The sequence below is a fragment of the Mollisia scopiformis genome (genome assembly GCF_001500285.1).
Source record: "Mollisia scopiformis unplaced genomic scaffold LY89scaffold_6, whole genome shotgun sequence".
NCBI classification, from domain to species: domain Eukaryota; kingdom Fungi; phylum Ascomycota; class Leotiomycetes; order Helotiales; family Mollisiaceae; genus Mollisia; species Mollisia scopiformis.
In genome coordinates, this window is record NW_017263586.1 from 1,418,618 (window position 1) to 1,437,725 (window position 19,108).

The 19,108-nt window shown below is 46.2% G+C and overlaps 7 protein-coding genes across 7 annotated transcripts; 3 read left to right on the forward strand and 4 right to left on the reverse strand.

Annotated features, from left to right (window-relative positions):
* Positions 1 to 1,754: 1,754 nt before the first annotated feature.
* LY89DRAFT_611131 (sulfite efflux pump SSU1) lies at positions 1,755 to 4,026 on the reverse strand. The gene is made up of 5 exons (XM_018210572.1): positions 3,557 to 4,026; positions 3,206 to 3,506; positions 3,091 to 3,158; positions 2,442 to 3,042; positions 1,755 to 2,353 (listed from the first exon to the last, which is right to left on the reverse strand). Exons 1-5 carry the CDS (start codon positions 3,679 to 3,681, stop codon positions 2,195 to 2,197), a joined length of 1,254 nt encoding a protein of 417 aa, XP_018075102.1. The 5' UTR covers positions 3,682 to 4,026; the 3' UTR covers positions 1,755 to 2,194.
* LY89DRAFT_640555 (uncharacterized protein) lies at positions 3,987 to 5,391 on the forward strand (the record flags this gene model as incomplete). Its single annotated transcript, XM_018211669.1, has 2 exons — positions 3,987 to 5,132; positions 5,175 to 5,391. Exons 1-2 carry the CDS (start codon positions 4,189 to 4,191, stop codon positions 5,389 to 5,391), a joined length of 1,161 nt encoding a protein of 386 aa, XP_018075103.1. The 5' UTR covers positions 3,987 to 4,188.
* Positions 5,392 to 5,617: 226 nt separating this feature from the next.
* Positions 5,618 to 6,481, reverse strand: LY89DRAFT_666386 (uncharacterized protein; the record flags this gene model as incomplete). Its single annotated transcript, XM_018212904.1, has 1 exon — positions 5,618 to 6,481. The coding sequence occupies one exon, from the start codon at positions 6,479 to 6,481 to the stop codon at positions 5,618 to 5,620; it is 864 nt and encodes a 287-aa protein (XP_018075104.1).
* A 426-nt stretch (positions 6,482 to 6,907) lies between these two features.
* Positions 6,908 to 8,119, forward strand: LY89DRAFT_779465 (uncharacterized protein; the record flags this gene model as incomplete). The annotated part of the gene is made up of 2 exons (XM_018222294.1): positions 6,908 to 7,334; positions 7,519 to 8,119. 2 exons carry the CDS (start codon positions 6,908 to 6,910, stop codon positions 7,941 to 7,943), a joined length of 852 nt encoding a protein of 283 aa, XP_018075105.1. The 3' UTR covers positions 7,944 to 8,119.
* Positions 8,120 to 8,489: 370 nt separating this feature from the next.
* Positions 8,490 to 8,948, reverse strand: LY89DRAFT_666388 (uncharacterized protein; the record flags this gene model as incomplete). Its single annotated transcript, XM_018212905.1, has 1 exon — positions 8,490 to 8,948. The coding sequence occupies one exon, from the start codon at positions 8,946 to 8,948 to the stop codon at positions 8,490 to 8,492; it is 459 nt and encodes a 152-aa protein (XP_018075106.1).
* Positions 8,949 to 9,815: 867 nt separating this feature from the next.
* On the forward strand, positions 9,816 to 12,346 carry LY89DRAFT_771771 (uncharacterized protein; the record flags this gene model as incomplete). The annotated part of the gene is made up of 5 exons (XM_018221892.1): positions 9,816 to 10,064; positions 10,107 to 10,289; positions 10,596 to 10,613; positions 10,712 to 12,050; positions 12,093 to 12,346. The coding sequence occupies 5 exons, from the start codon at positions 9,816 to 9,818 to the stop codon at positions 12,344 to 12,346; spliced, it is 2,043 nt and encodes a 680-aa protein (XP_018075107.1).
* Positions 12,347 to 13,274: 928 nt separating this feature from the next.
* Positions 13,275 to 14,489, reverse strand: LY89DRAFT_705552 (HET-domain-containing protein; the record flags this gene model as incomplete). Its single annotated transcript, XM_018217458.1, has 3 exons — positions 13,275 to 14,050; positions 14,174 to 14,177; positions 14,391 to 14,489. The coding sequence occupies 3 exons, from the start codon at positions 14,484 to 14,486 to the stop codon at positions 13,275 to 13,277; spliced, it is 876 nt and encodes a 291-aa protein (XP_018075108.1).
* Positions 14,490 to 19,108: the final 4,619 nt, after the last annotated feature.

Genomic DNA, 19,108 nt, shown 5'->3' on the forward strand with positions numbered 1-19,108 from the left:
AGAGAAGGCACCTGCAAAGCACAGCAGAGGCAACCTTCCCAACAACACGCTCTCCGTCGACAATGTGTCAAGCCAGAAGAAGTCACCCACAAAGGCCCATCGGGCCAACAACCTCAACGATATGTTCTTCCCAAAGACTATGTCAAAGGTAGGAAAGCCACAAGACAAGGGCAGACGTGATGGCGCTCTTACTGAGCCACGGTTCCCAAGCAATATGTCCAGCGGAGAGAATTCGACTTCAAAGGGCAACCGCAATAGTGCTTTCAGTGACATGCTCTCCACCAATAACATGCCAAGCGGAGAGAATTCACCAGCAAAGCGGTCCCCCGCAAAGGATTCATCCGTAAAGCCTTCGCTCGCAAAGCGCGATCTCAAGGATCCACCCGATAACACGCTCTTCGATGAAAACAGACCAATCAGAGAGAAATTACCCATCAAGCGCAAGATGTCTCTAGCCAAACCTCGCAAGACAAACCGCTTCGTGCGAATGAACTACACTCGTGAGCATGATCAGGGCAGAGGAGTCATTGCTGCGGATGACATTCCGAAGGGAGATGAAATCTTGACCGAACGTCCGATTTACTCGGTCGGCATCGACTTCATCACAAGACCTCCCAGTGCTGCCGAAGAACGGTATTGCGCGAGAGAAATGCAGAAGCTGCCCGCCCACGTCTACGATCAACTGATGGCTATGACCAATCAACAACCCCAGTGCCTTGACAACAATGTCTGGGTCCGAACTCCCGTCTCCGGAACTATTCGATCGAACCTCATCCCATACTCCCTCGGCCGATACCAAGATCGTGCTGAAGAGCTTGGTGTCTTCCTTATGATGTCGGGGCTTAACCATTCTTGCCGTCCGAACGCTACACAAACATGGAACACCGAGCTTGGAAAAGAGACTCTTTATGCTCTTGAGGATATCGAGAAGGGACAACAAGTCACCATCTCCTATTCACCAGAGGCACGTGTCGACCCGAAGTGGATCCAGGACACATACAACTTCAAATGTGCCTGCAGATGGTGTGTCAAAGATAGCACGGCAGCGAAGAAAACCAGCGAGGATAATCGAAATGTGATCGAGGAGCTGGCCAACGAGCTCGAGAACATCACCGTCGGAGAGAGAGCCTTGGAGAATTGCTACAATCGGGCTCTTCTCATCCAAAAGGAAGGCATCGTTGATTGGCGTAAGGGCCTGGCGTTCGAGGATGCTCTTGATATCATGCTGGAGGACTTCAAGGATGAGGAGAGAGCTAAGGTCCTGGCTGTTGTTGCTTTCTTGGCATATTGGAAGTGCGAGGGATGGGATACCGCGAAGGGTGCTGATCTGGGTGGAAAGTATGCGCAGTTGGTTGAGGGCATGGATGAGGCGAAGGGAAAGGAGTGTGTTCTTGAGATAGCAATGCGCTACATTGCTGAGCCTGACCGAGGATTGATGGTAGCTCTGGGTTTGCAGGAGGAAAACAATGCTGGAAAAGGCGGAAATGAGAATGCTGTTTCTCCTGGTGGCATTGATGATGCGAACGATGAGCCAACTGCCAAGAACAGATCTCGATTCCGGACACCCGCACCACACGTTCTACCCAAGGAGACGAAGATATCGCAATTCGACCCAGATCAAGTCTGGGAGCAATTGAATGCCCCTATCGTTCGTGCAGAAGATATTGAGGTTGATCCCAGGGACGAGAACAGCATGTTGAATTACTCCAGCATCTTGACTTGGCTTTTTATGATCACCTAGTCGTCCAAGCATGGTTACAGCATTGGCATACGGTGGTCCGAAGAATTAGGACGGTATTTTGGGGCTCTTGGATATTGGATATTGGATGTTGTCACGGTACAAAGTCGATAGATTTGCGTTGGTTTGGTTTGCGATGGTCTGGTTTGCACTGCTTTCTCCTGTCAGTACAAATACATACCATGTCAAATCGTCTCAATTCGTGTGAAATTTGAGAAACTTAAATGAATTGTCTATTCTGATGTGAATATCTCATTTCGTGATTTTGGTCTGAGTGGAGGTTGGACTTTCAGGGGCTCGCTTAATATTTACCCCACCTTGTATACATACCTACTGCACGGTAACACTAATTGTAGAATTCCCATTTCATGTCTCCGTTTTTGTTGTACAGCATTTCATTCCACCAATCTGCAGCTTTGTCACATTTCAATTCCTATTTCACTTGAGTTTCTTGCTCTAAGCGGCAGTTAGAGCGGGGTCATCCTGGACTCTTTGCTTTTCCTTCTCCGCTAGACCCTTGAGACATGGTGCGAAGAAGATCTCTCCAGTCATTGCTTGCCAGAAAGTGATTGTGGCGACAACGAGCCAGAGAATCGTGACGATAATAGCCAAGATCTGTATTGAAGTTAGTCAGCTACTCCGAGATGAAAGGGGGAAAAAGACGAGAAAGCCAAAATTTACTGAAGTGACTTCAAGTACGTACTGTTCCCAAAACCCTGAAGAAACCAGAAGGAAGTTCTTCTGCCATCTGTAATGTGCTAGTTGTATAGACTCCCAGCGGAAACGTGAATCCCCACCATCCCATGTTAAATGGAAATGGACGTCGTGTTATACTCGCGAAAGCAAAGAAGAGCCATACGAATCCGAAACCCCACATCATCGTAGCGACCAACCAGCCCACCACATATAGAATATCACCAGAGTACATGAGAGGAGAGACGGTAGGGCTTAACGGAAGGGTGTTGGTCTTGGGAAATATTTGCATGGCCATTTTACCGAGTTCCATGATTGCGAAACCGCCTTGGCCTAGAGGACCGAGAGGGAGGAAGACGGAAACAATGACTTCCTGAGTGGGGAGGTGGTGCATGGTGAGTCGTTGGAAGTAAATTACTAAGATCACCATGGCGAGTGGCACGCCCATGCCCCAAAGGATGTAAGATGTGATGATTGTCCAGAGTGCGTGTTGTGGGTTAGGGAGCACGGATGCGACGATGCCTCCAGATGCGGCTGCTACGATTGGTGGAACGATTGGCAGGAGCCAGGTTGCAAGCATGGTTTGTAGAGTTGCTGTATGGATGTACATTCTGGAGAGAGAGTTAGGTTGGGTGTGACAGAAGGAAGTCAAGACTTACGTAGCAAATGGAATGGAGAAGCAACATATAACAGACACAACCACATCAAACCACCATAGTCCCCATGCCTTCCACTCATTAGATCTAATGTTAAATTTGAGTGCATTCAACATACTATGTATGGCCAAGGTCCTCCCCAGGCAGGAACACAAACGAACACGATCATATTTATTATAGTCGCTAGACCCATCGGAAAGGTTCCAACGAACAGACTCTGTCCAGGATGGCGTATCATTGCGACGAAGATCTGTGGATAGAGAGTATATCTCAATAGCGAGATGAGAAAGCAAAGCATGAACAAGATGACGTTCAAGGCGAAGATTACTATCGAGATCCAACAAAGCCACTCGCCGTTGTATGGCAGGTTATGAAGGAGGATAGAGACAATGCCCGTACCCATGGTCACAGAGAACCATCTGTCAAATAGTGAGCTTTGCAAGAATAGCAGTCTGAACAGAACGCTCACGAAGGCGTGAAATTTCGCACGATTCTCCTCCATCCCTCCTCCTCCTTGTTCTTCCTGCGAGTGAGATTACCTTCATTGCTATTAAGACTCGTATTCGAGTTGCGAATCTCAGGTCCTTGGTCCATCTTCTTCGGCCAGAGGAATTCTAGAGCAAGTGAAAGAAAACCGCACTAATGTCCAAGGCTTGAATGGAAGTGGTCAAACTATTCAGCTCGGGTCCAAGGGCTCTTTATATTCAATAAATACGGGGCTAGGGATGACTAAGAAGGAATGCATCGCGATTATACGGATACTTTTCGAGGTTTGATGTCCAGTCTAGCACTGGCTTGAGGTGGTTATTAATGACGATGCAGCGGGCACTTCCGCTATTGTAGGCGGGAACCCGGACCCGACGAGGAGTCATATTGCACGTCTCTTGGCTGGGATTCAATTAGGTAACAAAAGAAAATTTTGATACATCATACTTTCCAAAGCATGAGACGTCTATCAGACGAGAAGAAGTATGAACTCTTGGCATTTTGAGGTGACGAGGCTGGCAAGGCTGTCGAATTTTGTGCCTGGCCGCGCGAGGCAGCCACAGGGTCAATGAGAGATTCGAGAGCATCACCATCATTTCCGCAAAGCAAAGCATCATGGACGACGACGACGATTTCGGCGCCGATGCGGACTTTCTCGCAGCTCTTGCAGCAAGTGAGGTCTCTACTCCAACTCCTAGAGTGCAGCAACCGACACCGCAAAAGATACAGCAGCCTACCCCTCAACGCCTCGACCGCGCCCCTCCTACCACGACCTCTTCTGGCCCAAAAGTCGTCCAACCTACACCTCAAGCCATAGCATCACGGTCGACAGGCTCTTCAATTCTCGTGTCCCCGCGGCAGAAGGGCAATCCGATCCTCACAAACCTTCGGTCCTTCGCCTGGGAGTACTCAGATATCCCAGCAGACTATGTCCTTGGCCTGACAACATGCGCGCTTTTCTTGTCTCTGAAGTACCACCGACTCCATCCTGAATACATTTATAACCGAATCAAAGCTCTACAAGGAAAATACAACCTTCGAGTCTTATTGACTATGGTGGACATTGGCAACCATGAGGATAGTTTGAAAGAGCTGTCGAAAACGAGTCTGGTCAATAACGTCACTATAATCCTATGCTGGAGTGCTGCAGAGGCTGCAAGATACCTAGAGCTATACAAGAGTTACGAACATGCGAATCACAGTGCTATCAGAGGAACCGAGAGCAAAGGATATGCAGAAAAGATGGTGGATTTTGTGACTGTGCCGAGGAGTATCAACAAGACAGATGCAGTATCCTTGGTCAGCGCTTTCGGTAGCATCAGAGCCGCTGTGAATGCAAGACCAGAGGAAATAGCTGTTGTTGGTGGATGGGGAGAAAAGAAGGTCAAGCGATGGTGTGCTGTGGTTGATGAACCGTTCAGAGTTAGAAAAGCTGCTAAGAGAGGCTTGACAAGGAAGGAGACGACCCAGGATGGAGAGGAGGTCGAAGGTGTATTGGACAAAGCTTTACCATTGAGTCGTGTACCTTTGAGGGATATGCCTGCTCTGAGGAACAATCAGTCGACAGATAGTGGTGCAGAGTCTCACACGCCACAACATAGATCCACGGAACCAAGAGAGTCTGCCCGAGGGACAGAGACGAATAAACAGTTCCAGATGTGGGACCCTGACGATGAGGACGAGGATGCACTCATTGCTGCTGCTATGGAAGAAGAAGCCAGGATCGAAAAAGAGATAGGACAGGAGAAGGCAAGGAAAGATGATGAGCTTAGTGGGGGAGTGGCAGCTGCGTTGGCAAGGCTACGAGAGAAGGGATAAGGTAGAGTCACTCCACAGCACAATCGCTGGAAATGCAAATCACTTCAATGACACCTAGTGGTGAGTGTTGCCAATTCATATCATTAACTACTGCGCTCCATCACGCCCACAAAAAGACATTGGCAAGAAACATCTCCTTTCAACAGCCTCGCCTAGAAAGTGTAAAACACGGCCATGTCAGCCTATCAAGTGATGCCAGTTCTCTCATTCTGAAAAAGTATTAGTCTCAGGCGGTCGATTTCTCGGAACCCTCGGTGTTTGAGTCTTGCACACTGCCGTTTGGCGCACCGTTTGGCTTGTCCTTAGGAGAAAACTTAGGAGACTCTCCAAGCTCAAGTGGCTCCCACCTTGCTGGCACATTGTCTTCTTCATCCTGGAAGCGGGCGTCGAATATGTCTACGTTTCCATAGAATGCAATCTTCGATTTGCGGAGATCTTCGATCCATCCTGTGCCTTCAGCAATTCTTAGATCGCTTTGAATCATTGCTTTCCGTATGCCGCGAGCTAATTTTAGGTTAAGCATCCTCTTTGTATAAGTGAACTTCAGTATACTATCGAACAGTAGTTGAGCTCTGCTATGTGCTGCCTTTAGCGTTTCCGCATGCTCATTTCTCTCTGTAGAGGTAGCTGCTGTTCCTTTGTTGGCTAACTGAAGCTCGTCGATGTTGTTTATCCTTGCATGACATTCTGCTACGAGGTCGAACTCTACTTTGTGTTCCTCTTTGTACTTCTTTATCTTTCTTCTCAAATCTAGGAGACGATTCCAGAAGCCAATTGTCTCCTCATCGAATATAAACGCTTTATGACTCTTATTTGCAATCGATACTGGAAGGATATCGAAGACATTTCCGGTCCATTTGACAGCATCTGAACCCGGTCCGTAACTGTATGGTCCACAACTTTTGTGGAGATTGCCCTTGCTGTCTGATGTGATTTCTTCGTCTGCAGGATTTATGAAATCGAGTAGATGACCCATGTTGTGGTGATCAATCAAAGCAGCCAATTTGTGTATTAATTCTGCTTGTTTCCCGATCAGTACGGTTTGCTTCTGAATCGTTTGCTCTAACGCGAGCCCGGTTGCGGACGCCATATTTTGATGAATAATGACAAATAATCTACCTAGTTAGTAGTAGGTGTGGAGGATGACTAGATCTGATGGATATGTTGTATCCCACCCATTTATACCGTGTAAGTATAAAGAACCACGACCGATACTGAAACAAAGGATAGATCCCGCTTTGGTTGCTCCAGGTTGCTGCAACTAGTTTGGGCTCTGAGAATTTTCTCGTCCTTTGTTGAAAGTCCGGTTGCGTGTAGGACAAGGAGGCTTTTAGCACATGGAGTCATATTTCTTTGTCTCCAAAACTCACTTTTGTGCTTGCCTTTTGCACTTTCTCTGAAGCTTCATTATATTTTTACTTCCCAAGGGCATGTCCTCCTCAAATTGATTGATTAGGATTGTGCCAGTATATTTCATAATTGGTCGGATGGAGTTGGGTGCATAATCTTCACTATCATGAATCCACCTGATCAGCCTGGAAGCAACAATGCCCCACCAACGCGACCTGCGACTTGGGCCGAGCGGGCTGGAGGGATACTAGGTCCAGTTGCAGTCACAAACCCACCACCGCCGGCAGGCCAAACGCCACCGCCAGCGGGCCAAGCAGGAGCCGATGGAGCTCTTGTTAACCCACCCCGAGGTCCACTGGCAACTCCCACAGGTGGAGATCCTCGGCCAAATGCACCATTCCAAGTTTATGGTGCTCCATTAGGTTTTAATCATCTTACACCGGGAGTAATCATTAGTTTTCCTCAACACGCACCGCATTGGCAAAACCCTCCCCGTGGGCCATTGACTAATTATGACTCAATATCACACCAAGGACATTGGGTGGAAAGCAAAATACGGAAATTCATTGTTATTGAAAGAAGGACACATCATTGTAAGCTATCTCTCTGTTACTTAATTGCCCATGAAGTAGTTCGGATGTCAAGACAACAATCATGATATATCCATGTAGTCATGGACTCATCAGTCTATGGTCACAGGTTTCTTGCGTACTCTTTTATAGCTCCGGAAGAAATTTTCTGGGAATGAAAGTAATATATGGACTGACACCCAGATAGGCATAGTCCTTCCCATGTTTACACATGGTGGCCGAGGCCTCTCAGGAAAACAGGACAGACATAGAATGGAATATATTGGTGTACTTGATGCAGCTGATTGGGACCGTCCGGACTTGGCCTCAGAAAATGCATATCACACACCAAATGGATCGATTTGGGCAACCAGGGCCCCTGCATTCGCCCGCGCAGCAAGGGGATCATTTCATTGGATATCACCCGCGGCGTATGTGCAACATACAGCTCCTCAACGTTTCGATTATAGTTGGCCGTGCTTACTGGAAGGTGGGATTTTTACCCCGGCTGACCTGGCACTCCTACTTGCTAAATACTACGAGAACTGTCCACGCCCACACTACGAGCTGCCTCAACTAATACCTATATTACCGCTACCTCTCTACTATGGCCAACCCCAACAAACACCTTAGTCAGGATCAAATGGCATACAGGGCCCCCGTCCAATTGCCTCTAATCTGGAACCCTGAGATTTGATAGTTGAAGATGGGACAGTCCTTTCCTTCTAGCCACAGATGCATGGTTGTGGCCCTGAAAGAATGCCTCGATATTTGGCTAGTTATTGCGCGTGCTTTCCTATTATTCTAGCTTTTTGTTCTTCACTTTCACGATGCGCGAAGTATTATGCCTAGATGTGGCGCTAGATTATATATATGTACTTTGTCTGTCAAGACTTTCGTTTCTGTAGCTGTGTCCATCATTATGACTGTCCAATGACCGTCCGGCATTCCGATCATCCAAAACTTTTGGGCCATCCAAATTTTGGACTATCCGCACTATTTACCATCATGTAGCACAATTTATTATCTATCAATAATCTCCAAATCGCAGCATTTCCCTGTAAGGTATTCATACAGGTAGTGGACATGTTCAAATGGCAATCTTTCTGTTTTGACCAATTCTCCACTCTTTTGTTTTATAGGAATCGATACATACTGTGGCACGTTACTCTACGAAAATCACTTCGTTGCTCCGTTTCCAGACCAGACCCCTCTACTTTGCCCAGTGCCACGACCTGCTCCACGTCCTACTCCTGGACCCAAACCGGATTGAGGGGATTGATTTCCACGCTCTCGGCCTCTCGGAAGCGGGGCACCTGTTGGAGCAACGACGCTTCTTGCCCACGGACCCGTTGATGGTGGATTTGCCGCCCCTCCGCCTCTACCCCACGCTGGGACTGGAACTGCAACTGGACCTTGCGGAGGGGTGTGAGGAGGTGAATGGTTAACACCTGCAATAGGAGATTGTGTGGAGACTAGGGCACTCCCATTTCCAGTTGTGTTCTTAGGGTGCCGTGAGTTATACAGATCGATCAGAGTAAATACGTCTGATCTCCATAAACGACTTTCGATGATGCATGGTATGATGAATTGGTAAGATTCTGGTGCTGTGAAATGAATATAGGACGCTTTAGACATGACGTGGAACGTGCCTTCGCGATTCGTTCTGAATCAGATTTTTATACGGGCTTTCTGTGTCTCTGCCATATTGAAACTGATCATCCCGAATGCCAACGAAGTCTGCTTTGTTGGGCTTGCGCTCAAGGCCACGTCCGCCATGGCTAAAGATTGGCAGCACTACAACATCGTCTAAGTGAACTGAAAGTACCACATACTTGCGTGGCTTCGAATACACGTCACCGTGTGGAGTACCAGTTATATGTTCATCTCGGTGTGTGGTTCTGGTAGCATAATAGGCGTCATGAGAAGGAGATTAAAATATTGTTCCTGGGGTAAAAGCAGACTTGTCATGAACTTTCCCATAAACCTTCGTCGGATTTGTGTACTCGGTTGCTTTATGTAATATTCTGGGCCACTATACTGAGTACCTTTATCCTCTGTCAAGTTCGCTTGTGTTGCACTGCTGTTTAAACTCATTATGATGATAGGTTCTTCCTGATAGATACTTGCATAGAAGTAGACTTATATGTGATTTGTAGCATGAGAAGCATATTCAAAATACAACATCTTGCAGACTAGTTCATAGGGTGTATCAAATTCTCGAAAAGATAAAGGCGTACTTGAAATTGTCTTTGTTATCGCCATTAAGCCTTCGTGCTCAAAATTACAAAGGGCGTCTTATAAAATGCAGATGTTGCAGTCTGGACAAAGAATTAACTAGTTGGAGACTGAATTTTAGGCCGAAAGCAATAAGAAGAAGGCGTATGCTCTTTGTTAAGAATGTCATATAGGAAGGCGAACAGCATACTGGAAAAGGATTTGAGCGCGGTCGCATCGAGTTCAAACCTCCATATTTTATCGCTCCAAAACATCGACTGCATAATAATGTCTACACCCTACGTAGAATCGATCAGTCGAACAAGCTACGAAACCCTTATTTTATCGCAATCGGATACGAACAAAAAACTTGGGAGACTCTGCACCGAGCAACAAACTCTAGTTAGAGCCTTGGAGAAGAAGCTCGCAATCCATGGCATTACGAATGTTTCTGGTCGGCCTGATTCGCCAGACCATGTAAAGGACAGCTCAGAGCCGGAACTGAGCACTCGTCACACAACAGAAGAAGCAGAGGAGGTTCGTCGAGATAGAAGGCTTCGATATGAAATTGCGTGTCAGCGGTACGGAGAATTCCACGCCGAGTTCACAAAAACCCTGACGGCCTTTGCTCATCGCGCAGAAACGGTTTTGGTACATGCAGATACGTACAAAGAAAACAAACAATGGAATGGAGAGCTAGTTAAGGTTCAGCACCATGATTGGGTACCTCCAGTACCAATTCCAGATTCTGAAAACGGGGTTGTGAGGGTTCTCCAGTCCGACGACGACTGGTTCCAAGATTTTCTGGCAGGAACCCTTTGATAAGCTTAAGGAGACTAGTCTAGTAGAGACATGAGTTATGTGGATAACATTCATTATACCACTTACAGAATATCTGTTTGGGACGTTTCGTGAAATGAGCATCGTATGGTGAGTAACTTAAACCTTTCGAGTCCGAAAAGTCAATCCGCAAGTCGACCACCAGCGAACAATCAAAAGCTCAGGTGTATAAGCTTTCAGAGGCAGCCCATATAAAATAGACGGTAACTACTTAAAGCAATTGGGTAGGTGGAGCAGTTCTTTGAGGTGAGTACTATGATTCTTTGACCAACTTCGTGGCCATTGTTCCACAAATGGTTCTTTCTCTTCAACAATTCATCTGGACTGTACACTATTGTGAACAGTACAATGCTATTATGCTCAAAAGGACGCCGCATTTTCCCGTTGGGAGCGGTAACTCTCATCCAATTTTTGCACAAAGTCGACTCAAAGCCACTTCGGAGAGCGTTATCGGAAGTCTACTATTCTCACCCCAAAACAACATGTGTCAAACTTCATATTTCACCTTCTGGGCGCTGTGCGGGCACAGTACTCTGGAAGACAATAGATGCGACTATAGAGACTGCACCCTTCCAAGCCCTACACGATCCATCGAACAACATCAGCTCTGTCGATCATGCGCCACAAACCCAGCATCATCTTATCAACAACCACCGAACCACCAACAAAATTGGGCCAGAACAGCTAGAGAGCTTGCAGTATACAGACAGGCCGAGATCTTTGCCGAGCAACAATTAATCGAAGCACTCGATCAAGAGAGGAGAGAGGAAGAGCTTGCACTTGCACGCGTCTCCACTTATCTAATGACACTTGACCAAGCTCAGAGAATTAGATTTCTCTACAAATCTTTGACAGATGGCTCAAGAGACGAGATCGATGTAAGCGAGATCCACAGCGAGAGACTCAGAGTACTCAGACGAGCAATGTTCAATGTTCCCAGTAGATTTATGAACGATTGGAAAGTCCAAGACCTCACAGCGCATACTGATGCACTCATCAATGACACAAATGCTCGCGCACAAAAAAATCTTCTCGAATTCGAAGAATTCCACTTGATCCAGTCTACGCTGACACTGGGAGAATTAGGAGCCATGAGTGGCCAGATGATGAATGATCGGACACTGCTTAGCCGAGACTACGCAACGTATCTCGACTTGACTCTCCTCATACACGAGCGAAAAGAGCAGGACAGACTTCAGGAGGAGATAAACGCACTCCAAGCTGAAATCAATGCAGAAGAACGTCATCGGTTGCAAGCCATCTCTCGACTTTTGGAGCTGGTCTCCATCAGCACCCTACCCAACGGCGAGTTCGATCAGCGTTGCACAATATGTATGGAAACATACGGTGTACTCACGGATGATGGAGTGGTCGAGCAACCAACGCGACTTCCATGCGGCCATGTATGCGGCACAACCTGCCTCACTAAATGGTTCATGGAAAACGACACTTGCGGGTTCTGTCGTCGTAACTACTGGGCTGAGCTCGGTAGCGCACCTCCCCCACAAATGGCGCAGTCTGAAGATGAACTTCCTGACTACGTCGATGAGGATGAAGAGATGGCAGACTTCGCAGATGGCTCTGAAGAGGGTGAGATAGTGGAGCGACACAACGGAGAGATAGTGCTCAGCCCAGCACCATTCGAATCGTTCTTCTCGGATACCGGACAGGCAAATTACCAAGGTGAGTATACTTCAGATTCTAATACTGACGACGAATATCTAGAGCCTGTCAACTCCGACGACGATAATCCATTTATGGCCTGGGGCATGTCTTCCGAGGAAGATCTCAGCACGGACGACTCCCCATTCGACGTGATGGAGGTAGATGAAATGATGAGACTGCTCGACTATGACGAAGATCAAGGCGAGCCTAAGCCAATAATACTCACTCCGTCACGAGCGCAGGAAGACTGCTTCGGTAATCTGCTGGACGAAATTGGTTTTCATAGAGTCCCTCCCCCGTGGGCACGATTCTGAAAGGGGGTTAATAATCTTCTTAGTGGTACAAGCTGGCCTTGTGGCATTTTGATGTGCAAATCAGCCCAAAACACAGCATGGAGAAATAAATGAATGAATATGTTCCTATGCCTGTAATATATTCTTGAAACATAATTTGAACGTGAGAAAGAGGGTGATCATCGTAAACGAAGATTTCAATCCACGTTTCATGTGCTACATAGGGTGACTTCATGAATGACTTCATTTGTTCATCATTCACCTGCATTCAGCAATACTTGGGACATAAAAGTCGCACGTATAATAATTATAATAGTGTAAAAGGGAAAGACATTAAATTATCACAAAATTAAAGCCAAAATTCTCTAAAATTCCATTTTCTTTTACAACTTCCTCCGACTACGTAGGCTGCCACCCCTTGATTCCAGCATCAGCTCTCTGAATGCACCGGTTCTCTAAATACATCGGCTCATAGCACAACAAAGCTACATACTTAGAAAGTAATACAAAAAAAAGAAGGATTCTATCAAAAGAAAAGTTTTCACTTAAAAAGAACAACAAGTACTAGTAGAGCTGGTACATTCGAAAACCAGTGCACTCAAAGAATCGGTGCATTCAAAGAGCTAATGTATAAGTACAAATATTCAAGAAAAGTAGAAATAGTAGTTTCATAGCAAGTCAGATTTTTTTCGCCTTTCAAACACTTCAGGCCTATCATACTATCATTTATGCAACTTGTATGTCCTAAGTTCCTGCCGTACCCACAAAACTTTGCATGTAAATCGTGTTCTTGTCAAAAAGAGCCTGTGATTTTGAATTCAATTAGCAAAAATTTGCGCGTAAGTCGTGCTCTTGCCAAAACGAGCTTATGATATTGAATTCACTTAGTTTAAAAAATGCGCGTAAGTTGTGCTCTTCCTTAAAAAAAACCTTGTTATTTTGAATTCACTTAATTAAAAAAATGCGCGTAAATCGTGCTCCAAGCGAAGAAAGATAGGTCATTTGTCTCTTTGGCAATTTCTTCCTGAAGACGGTAGAAGGCTTTGCGGCCCTCGCCATAGATCATCGACATGTTGATATCGAAGATTCCTATGAGACAATAGGCATTGTCTTCTACCCGAGTTGTCGACCTGCTTGCTGCCCAAGACATTTTTCGTGCAACTGCAACATTCAATGCGCTGCTGTCGATAAGGACATCCTTGTCGATGCCGGTGAGCGACGAAATCTGGTCTACCAACGACATATTTTGACCTATATCTGACCATTCAGAATCGAGAATCTCAATATGTTGTGGTGCAATCAGCTCTTGCAAAGTCCAGCCTCTTGTGAACCATCGACACTGGCTCAATCGTTCCTCCAATTGATGGGCCTGCATTTGACCATGAGGTTGCAGGTCCGAAAGATACACAAAAAAAACTTCGGATTCCTTGTACCAAAGAAACATGGAATTAATGGCTTCTGTAAGCTCAACGTTGTTCGCCTTGTCAATGCAACAGGTGTCCATCCAGACGTATTTCAACCCACGATCGAAAGCAAGACGACACGTCATTTCAATTTTCCTGAAGCCCTTTTTCAACGACGTAGATTCGAGGGATTGGAACTCCTGGAAAGACACCTCCTCGTCCTCCCAGGTGTGCGAGAGTATGGCGTACCGCCGAGGGCGTGCATTGTATAAGTCCACGAAGAACTCAAGCTTCAGGGTGGTTGTATTGATCAACCAAATATCTAGATCAGTGAGTTCTAGAGATGGCTCAGGGTATATATGCAAATCTTTCTATTCTCTGGGAGTGAAGGTTGTCGTGAATTCGGACGAGCACGCACTTAAAAAAAATATCCGCTAGTACTGACTTGGCTTAGACTATTCGTCAGGGGTTTTGATAGTTATGTTTGATTCTTTGGGTGTGAAAACCTTGCGAAAAGTTAACGATCAATCCTTGCAGCATTGTGACTAACTGCGCTCATCATCCGAAACACATCTCCAGTGTCCTCTGCAACTGAGATGCACTCAGATCCTGATCAGCCATAACAAGTCCCAAAGAAAGAACCATTCCACCGCAACACGGACGTCCCATTCTTCCTCCAAGTACTCCCAAGCTTCGTCCGCCAACCAACGCAGTACCAATTCGACCTTAGGAAGACGAGGGCCACTCAAGTTGACCATGACAGCTGCTGTGTGTGCCACAGACCAGTTATAGGCAGCAGAATCAACGGTGACATTTCCTGTCCATGCATCAACAGCATCTCTGACCTCATCCGCCACCTGATCATTGCGTTGCACGTCGACGGATCGTTCGTGTGGTAACTATAAAATTAGACAAGTCAACATAGCCTCATAGGTTGCAAGACAGCAAGAAAATGAAAATACCCCCTCGCGTAGCTGACAAAACCGCGTAGCTAGTGAGGTGATTTCGATGAAGGTGAAGACAAAAAAGGGGCTGGGAAAGTGAGAATACCTCGCGTAGCTAACAAACTCGCGTAGCTACGGAGGTCGTTTCGATGAAGGTGAAGACAAAAAAGGGTTGGGAAAGTGAAAATACCCCCTCGCGAAGGTAACAAAATCGCGTAGCTATGGAGGTCGTTTCGATGAAGGTGAAGACAAGAAAAGGGCTGGGAAAGTGAAAATACCCCCTCGCGAAGGTAATGAGCTCGGTTCGACCAAACAGGAAAGCGAAAAAGGGGTTCTTACTATCTCATCGAGACACGCAAAGACATTGACAAAGTGGTTGGCGATGACTTGCAATGACATTGTTGCTGTGATTGTATGTCTTGTCTTGTGTAGTGTGTTTGGGTGTGATAGATAGGGTTGGATTGGGTTTGGTCGAAGGCGGATGTTGTTGTTGTGCGGTGTGTTTGGGTATTATAGGGTTGGGTTGGTTCGAAGGTGGATGTTGTTGTTGTAAAGGAAAGAAAAAAGAAGAAGGGAAGAAGGTGATGGGTATGTTTTTATATCGAAAGGACATGGCTAGCCCGCAAAGTTTTGCGGGTGAATAGTGTACGAACGAGGCTATTTTATATCGATTTACTAAGTGTATTCAAAGTCACAAGCTCTTTTAGGCAAGAACACGATTTACGCGCAATTTTTCCTAGATAAATAGTGTATAAAGGAGGCCGTTTTCTATCGATTTACTGAGTGAATACTCAGTCATAAGCTCTTTTTAGCAAGAACACGATTTACGGGCATGTTTTAAATTAAATGAATCTAAAATTATAAGTTTTTTTTGGCAAGAGCTCGCAACACCCGGAAGACGACCAAGAATACCGTGGCATTTTCGTAGACTCGCCTATTGAGTTTGAGGACTGTGGTAACATCCAATTGATGCCGCCCATGGACAGAATCGACCAGGAATTTGCGATCACGAACAAACGCCTCCGTGTAGAGGCTATCTTAACAGTTGAGCATGATTCATTCGTGCTCAACCTTCAATGCTTTGACATGAGTATTTAACCATTGCATTCTGTAGAGTAGTTAGGAATATACCTCACACAGACTCCTCGAGGCTTTGTCCGGTCACGGCCAAGCGAGGTGTTCATCGCGAGCAGAATCAAGTGGCATTTTAAGAGACCAACCCGTAGATATGTCCCTAGAACCCTAACGGATACTGATTCTAAGCGGATTAACAATCAGTTCCATGGAGTTATCGGACCCTCTGGATTTGAATCCGGGCTTTTCGAAGTCATAACTGCTGGACCGGAAGCTCTCTGGGACTCAAGCAAGGGTTTATATTTGATTGGCGGAGGTGGTAGATTCACTGGATACCTCCATCTTAGATTTACTACTGAAGAATGCCCCTCTTTCGAATTCATGATCGTTTGTGGGCGGCGTCATGTGCAGCACCATCACACAAACGATTCGAGGAACTGCCTGTATGACGCCTGGTGTGCTGTATTCTCCGAGTCGTGCAAAGAATGGACTGCAATATTGGAAGGGACAGCGATGGCGAGCCAGGTTGCCGATGTCCCATCTTTGGACCATCTCTACCAGCTTCTAGGGCACAGCTCACGTCCACTGTTATCACAAGACCACTGCGAGGTACACATGCCAGAGAAGAAATTCAATGTAGGAATCTCTATTTCTTTGAGGAAAGGTACAGTTGGAGATTTAAGAGCCGATCTGGCTACGATTGGCGGAGAAGCTCAGTGCATTGACACAAACTTTTCAATTTGAAGGTCATGTGTTAGTATCACCTGGGTCTGATATATCTAGTCTACCTGGATGAATACACCTGCTTCCCCGAAACTCTCGGAATGATTGCGTGTATCCTTGAATAGTAAGCTTGCTTGAACGATGCATTTGGTAATACTGTTACGAAGTGACGTTCTGGTGCAAGTTGCGCCGCGAGCGCTGAATGCGACTCACAGAGAACGTGCATTCGTGAGAACGAAGGAATTAAGCAATTAGCCCATGGTGATGGAAAAACAAGACACGGGCAAACAACTGCAGTCTCACCCAGATACGAGACCAAACAAAGTCTCCGAAAAGCAACAAACAGATCCCCATACGTAAAGACAAAGAACTCAATTCGGTACTTTGCTTTGGCACCTTCTCTAGGCGCTGGTAACAAAGGTTGCTAGGCTCGATCTGGTAAGCTGCTTGGCTGTACGGCGACGGAGAGACAAGAAACTCTCTACGTCATCATAAAACTCGTCACACAACGAGAATAAATTTATAAAAGTAAATTTATCAAGGTATTTGAATGAGCAGGCTTAAAGAGAAGCAGAAACAGCAAATCCACACTTAATCGCTGCATTCTTCTGCTCGCTTCGAGGTGGGACCGTTCAACCGAACAGCCGAAAAAAAGGGGGAGACAGGGGTGTGCTTTCTCGGCTCAAAGTCTAAACAACACTCCAACATTGGATTACTTCACGACGAGCTCGAGCACTTTATTAGGAAGAGGATATACAATTGTGATCTGCCTACGGATCATAAGGTGTGTTTATGTATGTACATGTATACCCTAGCCAAATGCACTACCCCATTCCGAGACTAGTATAGAAATGCAGACCAAATCAAAAACAAACTAACCAAATAGAGAACACTTCGTGTACTGTGTGTGTGTAGAATATGCTTAGGTTATGAGTCGAGATGGTGATATTCGGGGTATTGGATGTCATGATTCGCAGGCTATGACATCGTCGTATTCGAGAGCGGGTCATAAAATGTAGGTTGAATTCATGAAGTCTGTTGCACGGTTAGAAGCTTCGTTTTAAGGGCAGACTTTACCCATCACTCACTTATGATTAAGCAAGCTTGACAACACGTGCTCGCTTCATGCTGTGTGTGTAGACTTTGTCGCCGCAGCGGATTCTCAAGCGCTCGGCAGGATACATAGCGATCTTGGAGCCGTTCCACATATTAAGAACGACCCGGGTGATAGGACGTGTTGCTTTGGGGGCTGTCTCAGGTACGGCCTCGGTCTTCAAGATCTCCTCCTCCTTGGCCTTGGCGGCGAGTTCGGCCCGCTTGAAGGAGTCGACTTGCTTTTTGCTGAAGCGAAGCATGATTTTCTTAGGCTTGGCGTCAGAAGAAAGTCCGAGGGACTTCTTGTAGGCACTTCTGGTGATTGCCATTTTGCCGTTCTGTACGGGCCGTCTCTTAGGACTTCGGGTATCTAAGGTAGGTGCCGTAGAGTATGATATTTGGGATATGAAGATTCAAAAAGGTTGATTTCGACAAGAGAATTCGATTTGAGAAATGAATTATAGAAATGTGAAGGTTTGTTACTGGAATTCTAAGTTCTGCGATCGATTATATAGATATTTGCATGAGGGTGTGTCTGGTCCATATTGAAAGAGGCCATGTCTGAAAAGGGTATCGGTCCCGTGCTCGACATCATCGCAAGCCTCATCAATTTCAATATCGACTGCAGATGATGAGACTGCTGTGATAATACTCCAAAAACTTGTGTGGCAGCATATGGTTGGCCTGCATGTTCGTGTGCTTGGAATGGAAGGAGCGATGACGATGCTAAATGCTGCACGAGACGCCTTCATCGTGACAGAATGATACACAACACAGATTGTCCGCCGCAACGTCTCTCTTAAGATGGCGTCTAAAGGTGTTCGTAGAGTCTTATAGGTGTTGAGGGCTGGCAAGTGTCTTCCAATGGCTGCTGTCAAGTTCTTGGGCTTCCGTTGAGCGTTGTTTACTTCTGGTTCCTCGCTGGGGTATTCTGCAATTGACACCCCAAAGTCAGCAAGATCGTTCAGCAAAGATGTATTTGTGATATGCTATATAAGTTCCCCGGATTCCACGAGCTCTCGTCTCGTCCCTCTCAAGTGTCGGTCTCGGATGCTTCCAACCCTCCTTGCTCAAATTGACCAAAGAAACCGATTTGTTGACTTGAAGTGGATCGAATGAGTTCTGATAACTGGGATTCTCCTTGAGATGCTAATAACAGGACAGCTTGTGATGATCGCTCCAAGAGGATCATGCGCAGACTGCTGGTATTGCTGGAAAGGCGCAATCGGGCATATCGAGGATCTTATAAGAAATATGCAAATCCTCTTGGAAGCAAGATATCGAGATATGACTTCAAGATCCCCGAAAGACTGTTTTGAACTGAAAAGACGAAAATATCTAGGTTGTCAAGCGCACTTCAATGTTTGACCCAGCTTTCACCCGCTCCATCCTTATCGAATTACTCTTGACCGCCTATGCTTGGGGTAGGAACTCTTTGTCACACCTACGGGTTCACTTCATCTTGGGCATGGCTTAATCGGGACGGACAAGAGAAGAATCATTGCCAGAATGGTCTCTGTGTAAATTCAGAGGTTAATCTAATT

What these genes read in the sequence shown, in the direction of transcription:
- LY89DRAFT_611131 (XM_018210572.1), bottom strand. Translation starts at nt 3,681, where the DNA reads ATGGACCAAGGACCTGAGATTCGCAACTCGAATACGAGTCTTAATAGC. An exon ending in TTCTCCATTCCATTTGCTAC is followed by an intron (nt 3,043 to 3,090) that starts GTAAGTCTTGAC and finishes CTCTCTCTCCAG; the next exon opens with AATGTACATCCATACAGCAA. An exon ending in TCTTCAGGGTTTTGGGAACA is followed by an intron (nt 2,354 to 2,441) that starts GTACGTACTTGA and finishes ACTTCAATACAG; the next exon opens with ATCTTGGCTATTATCGTCAC.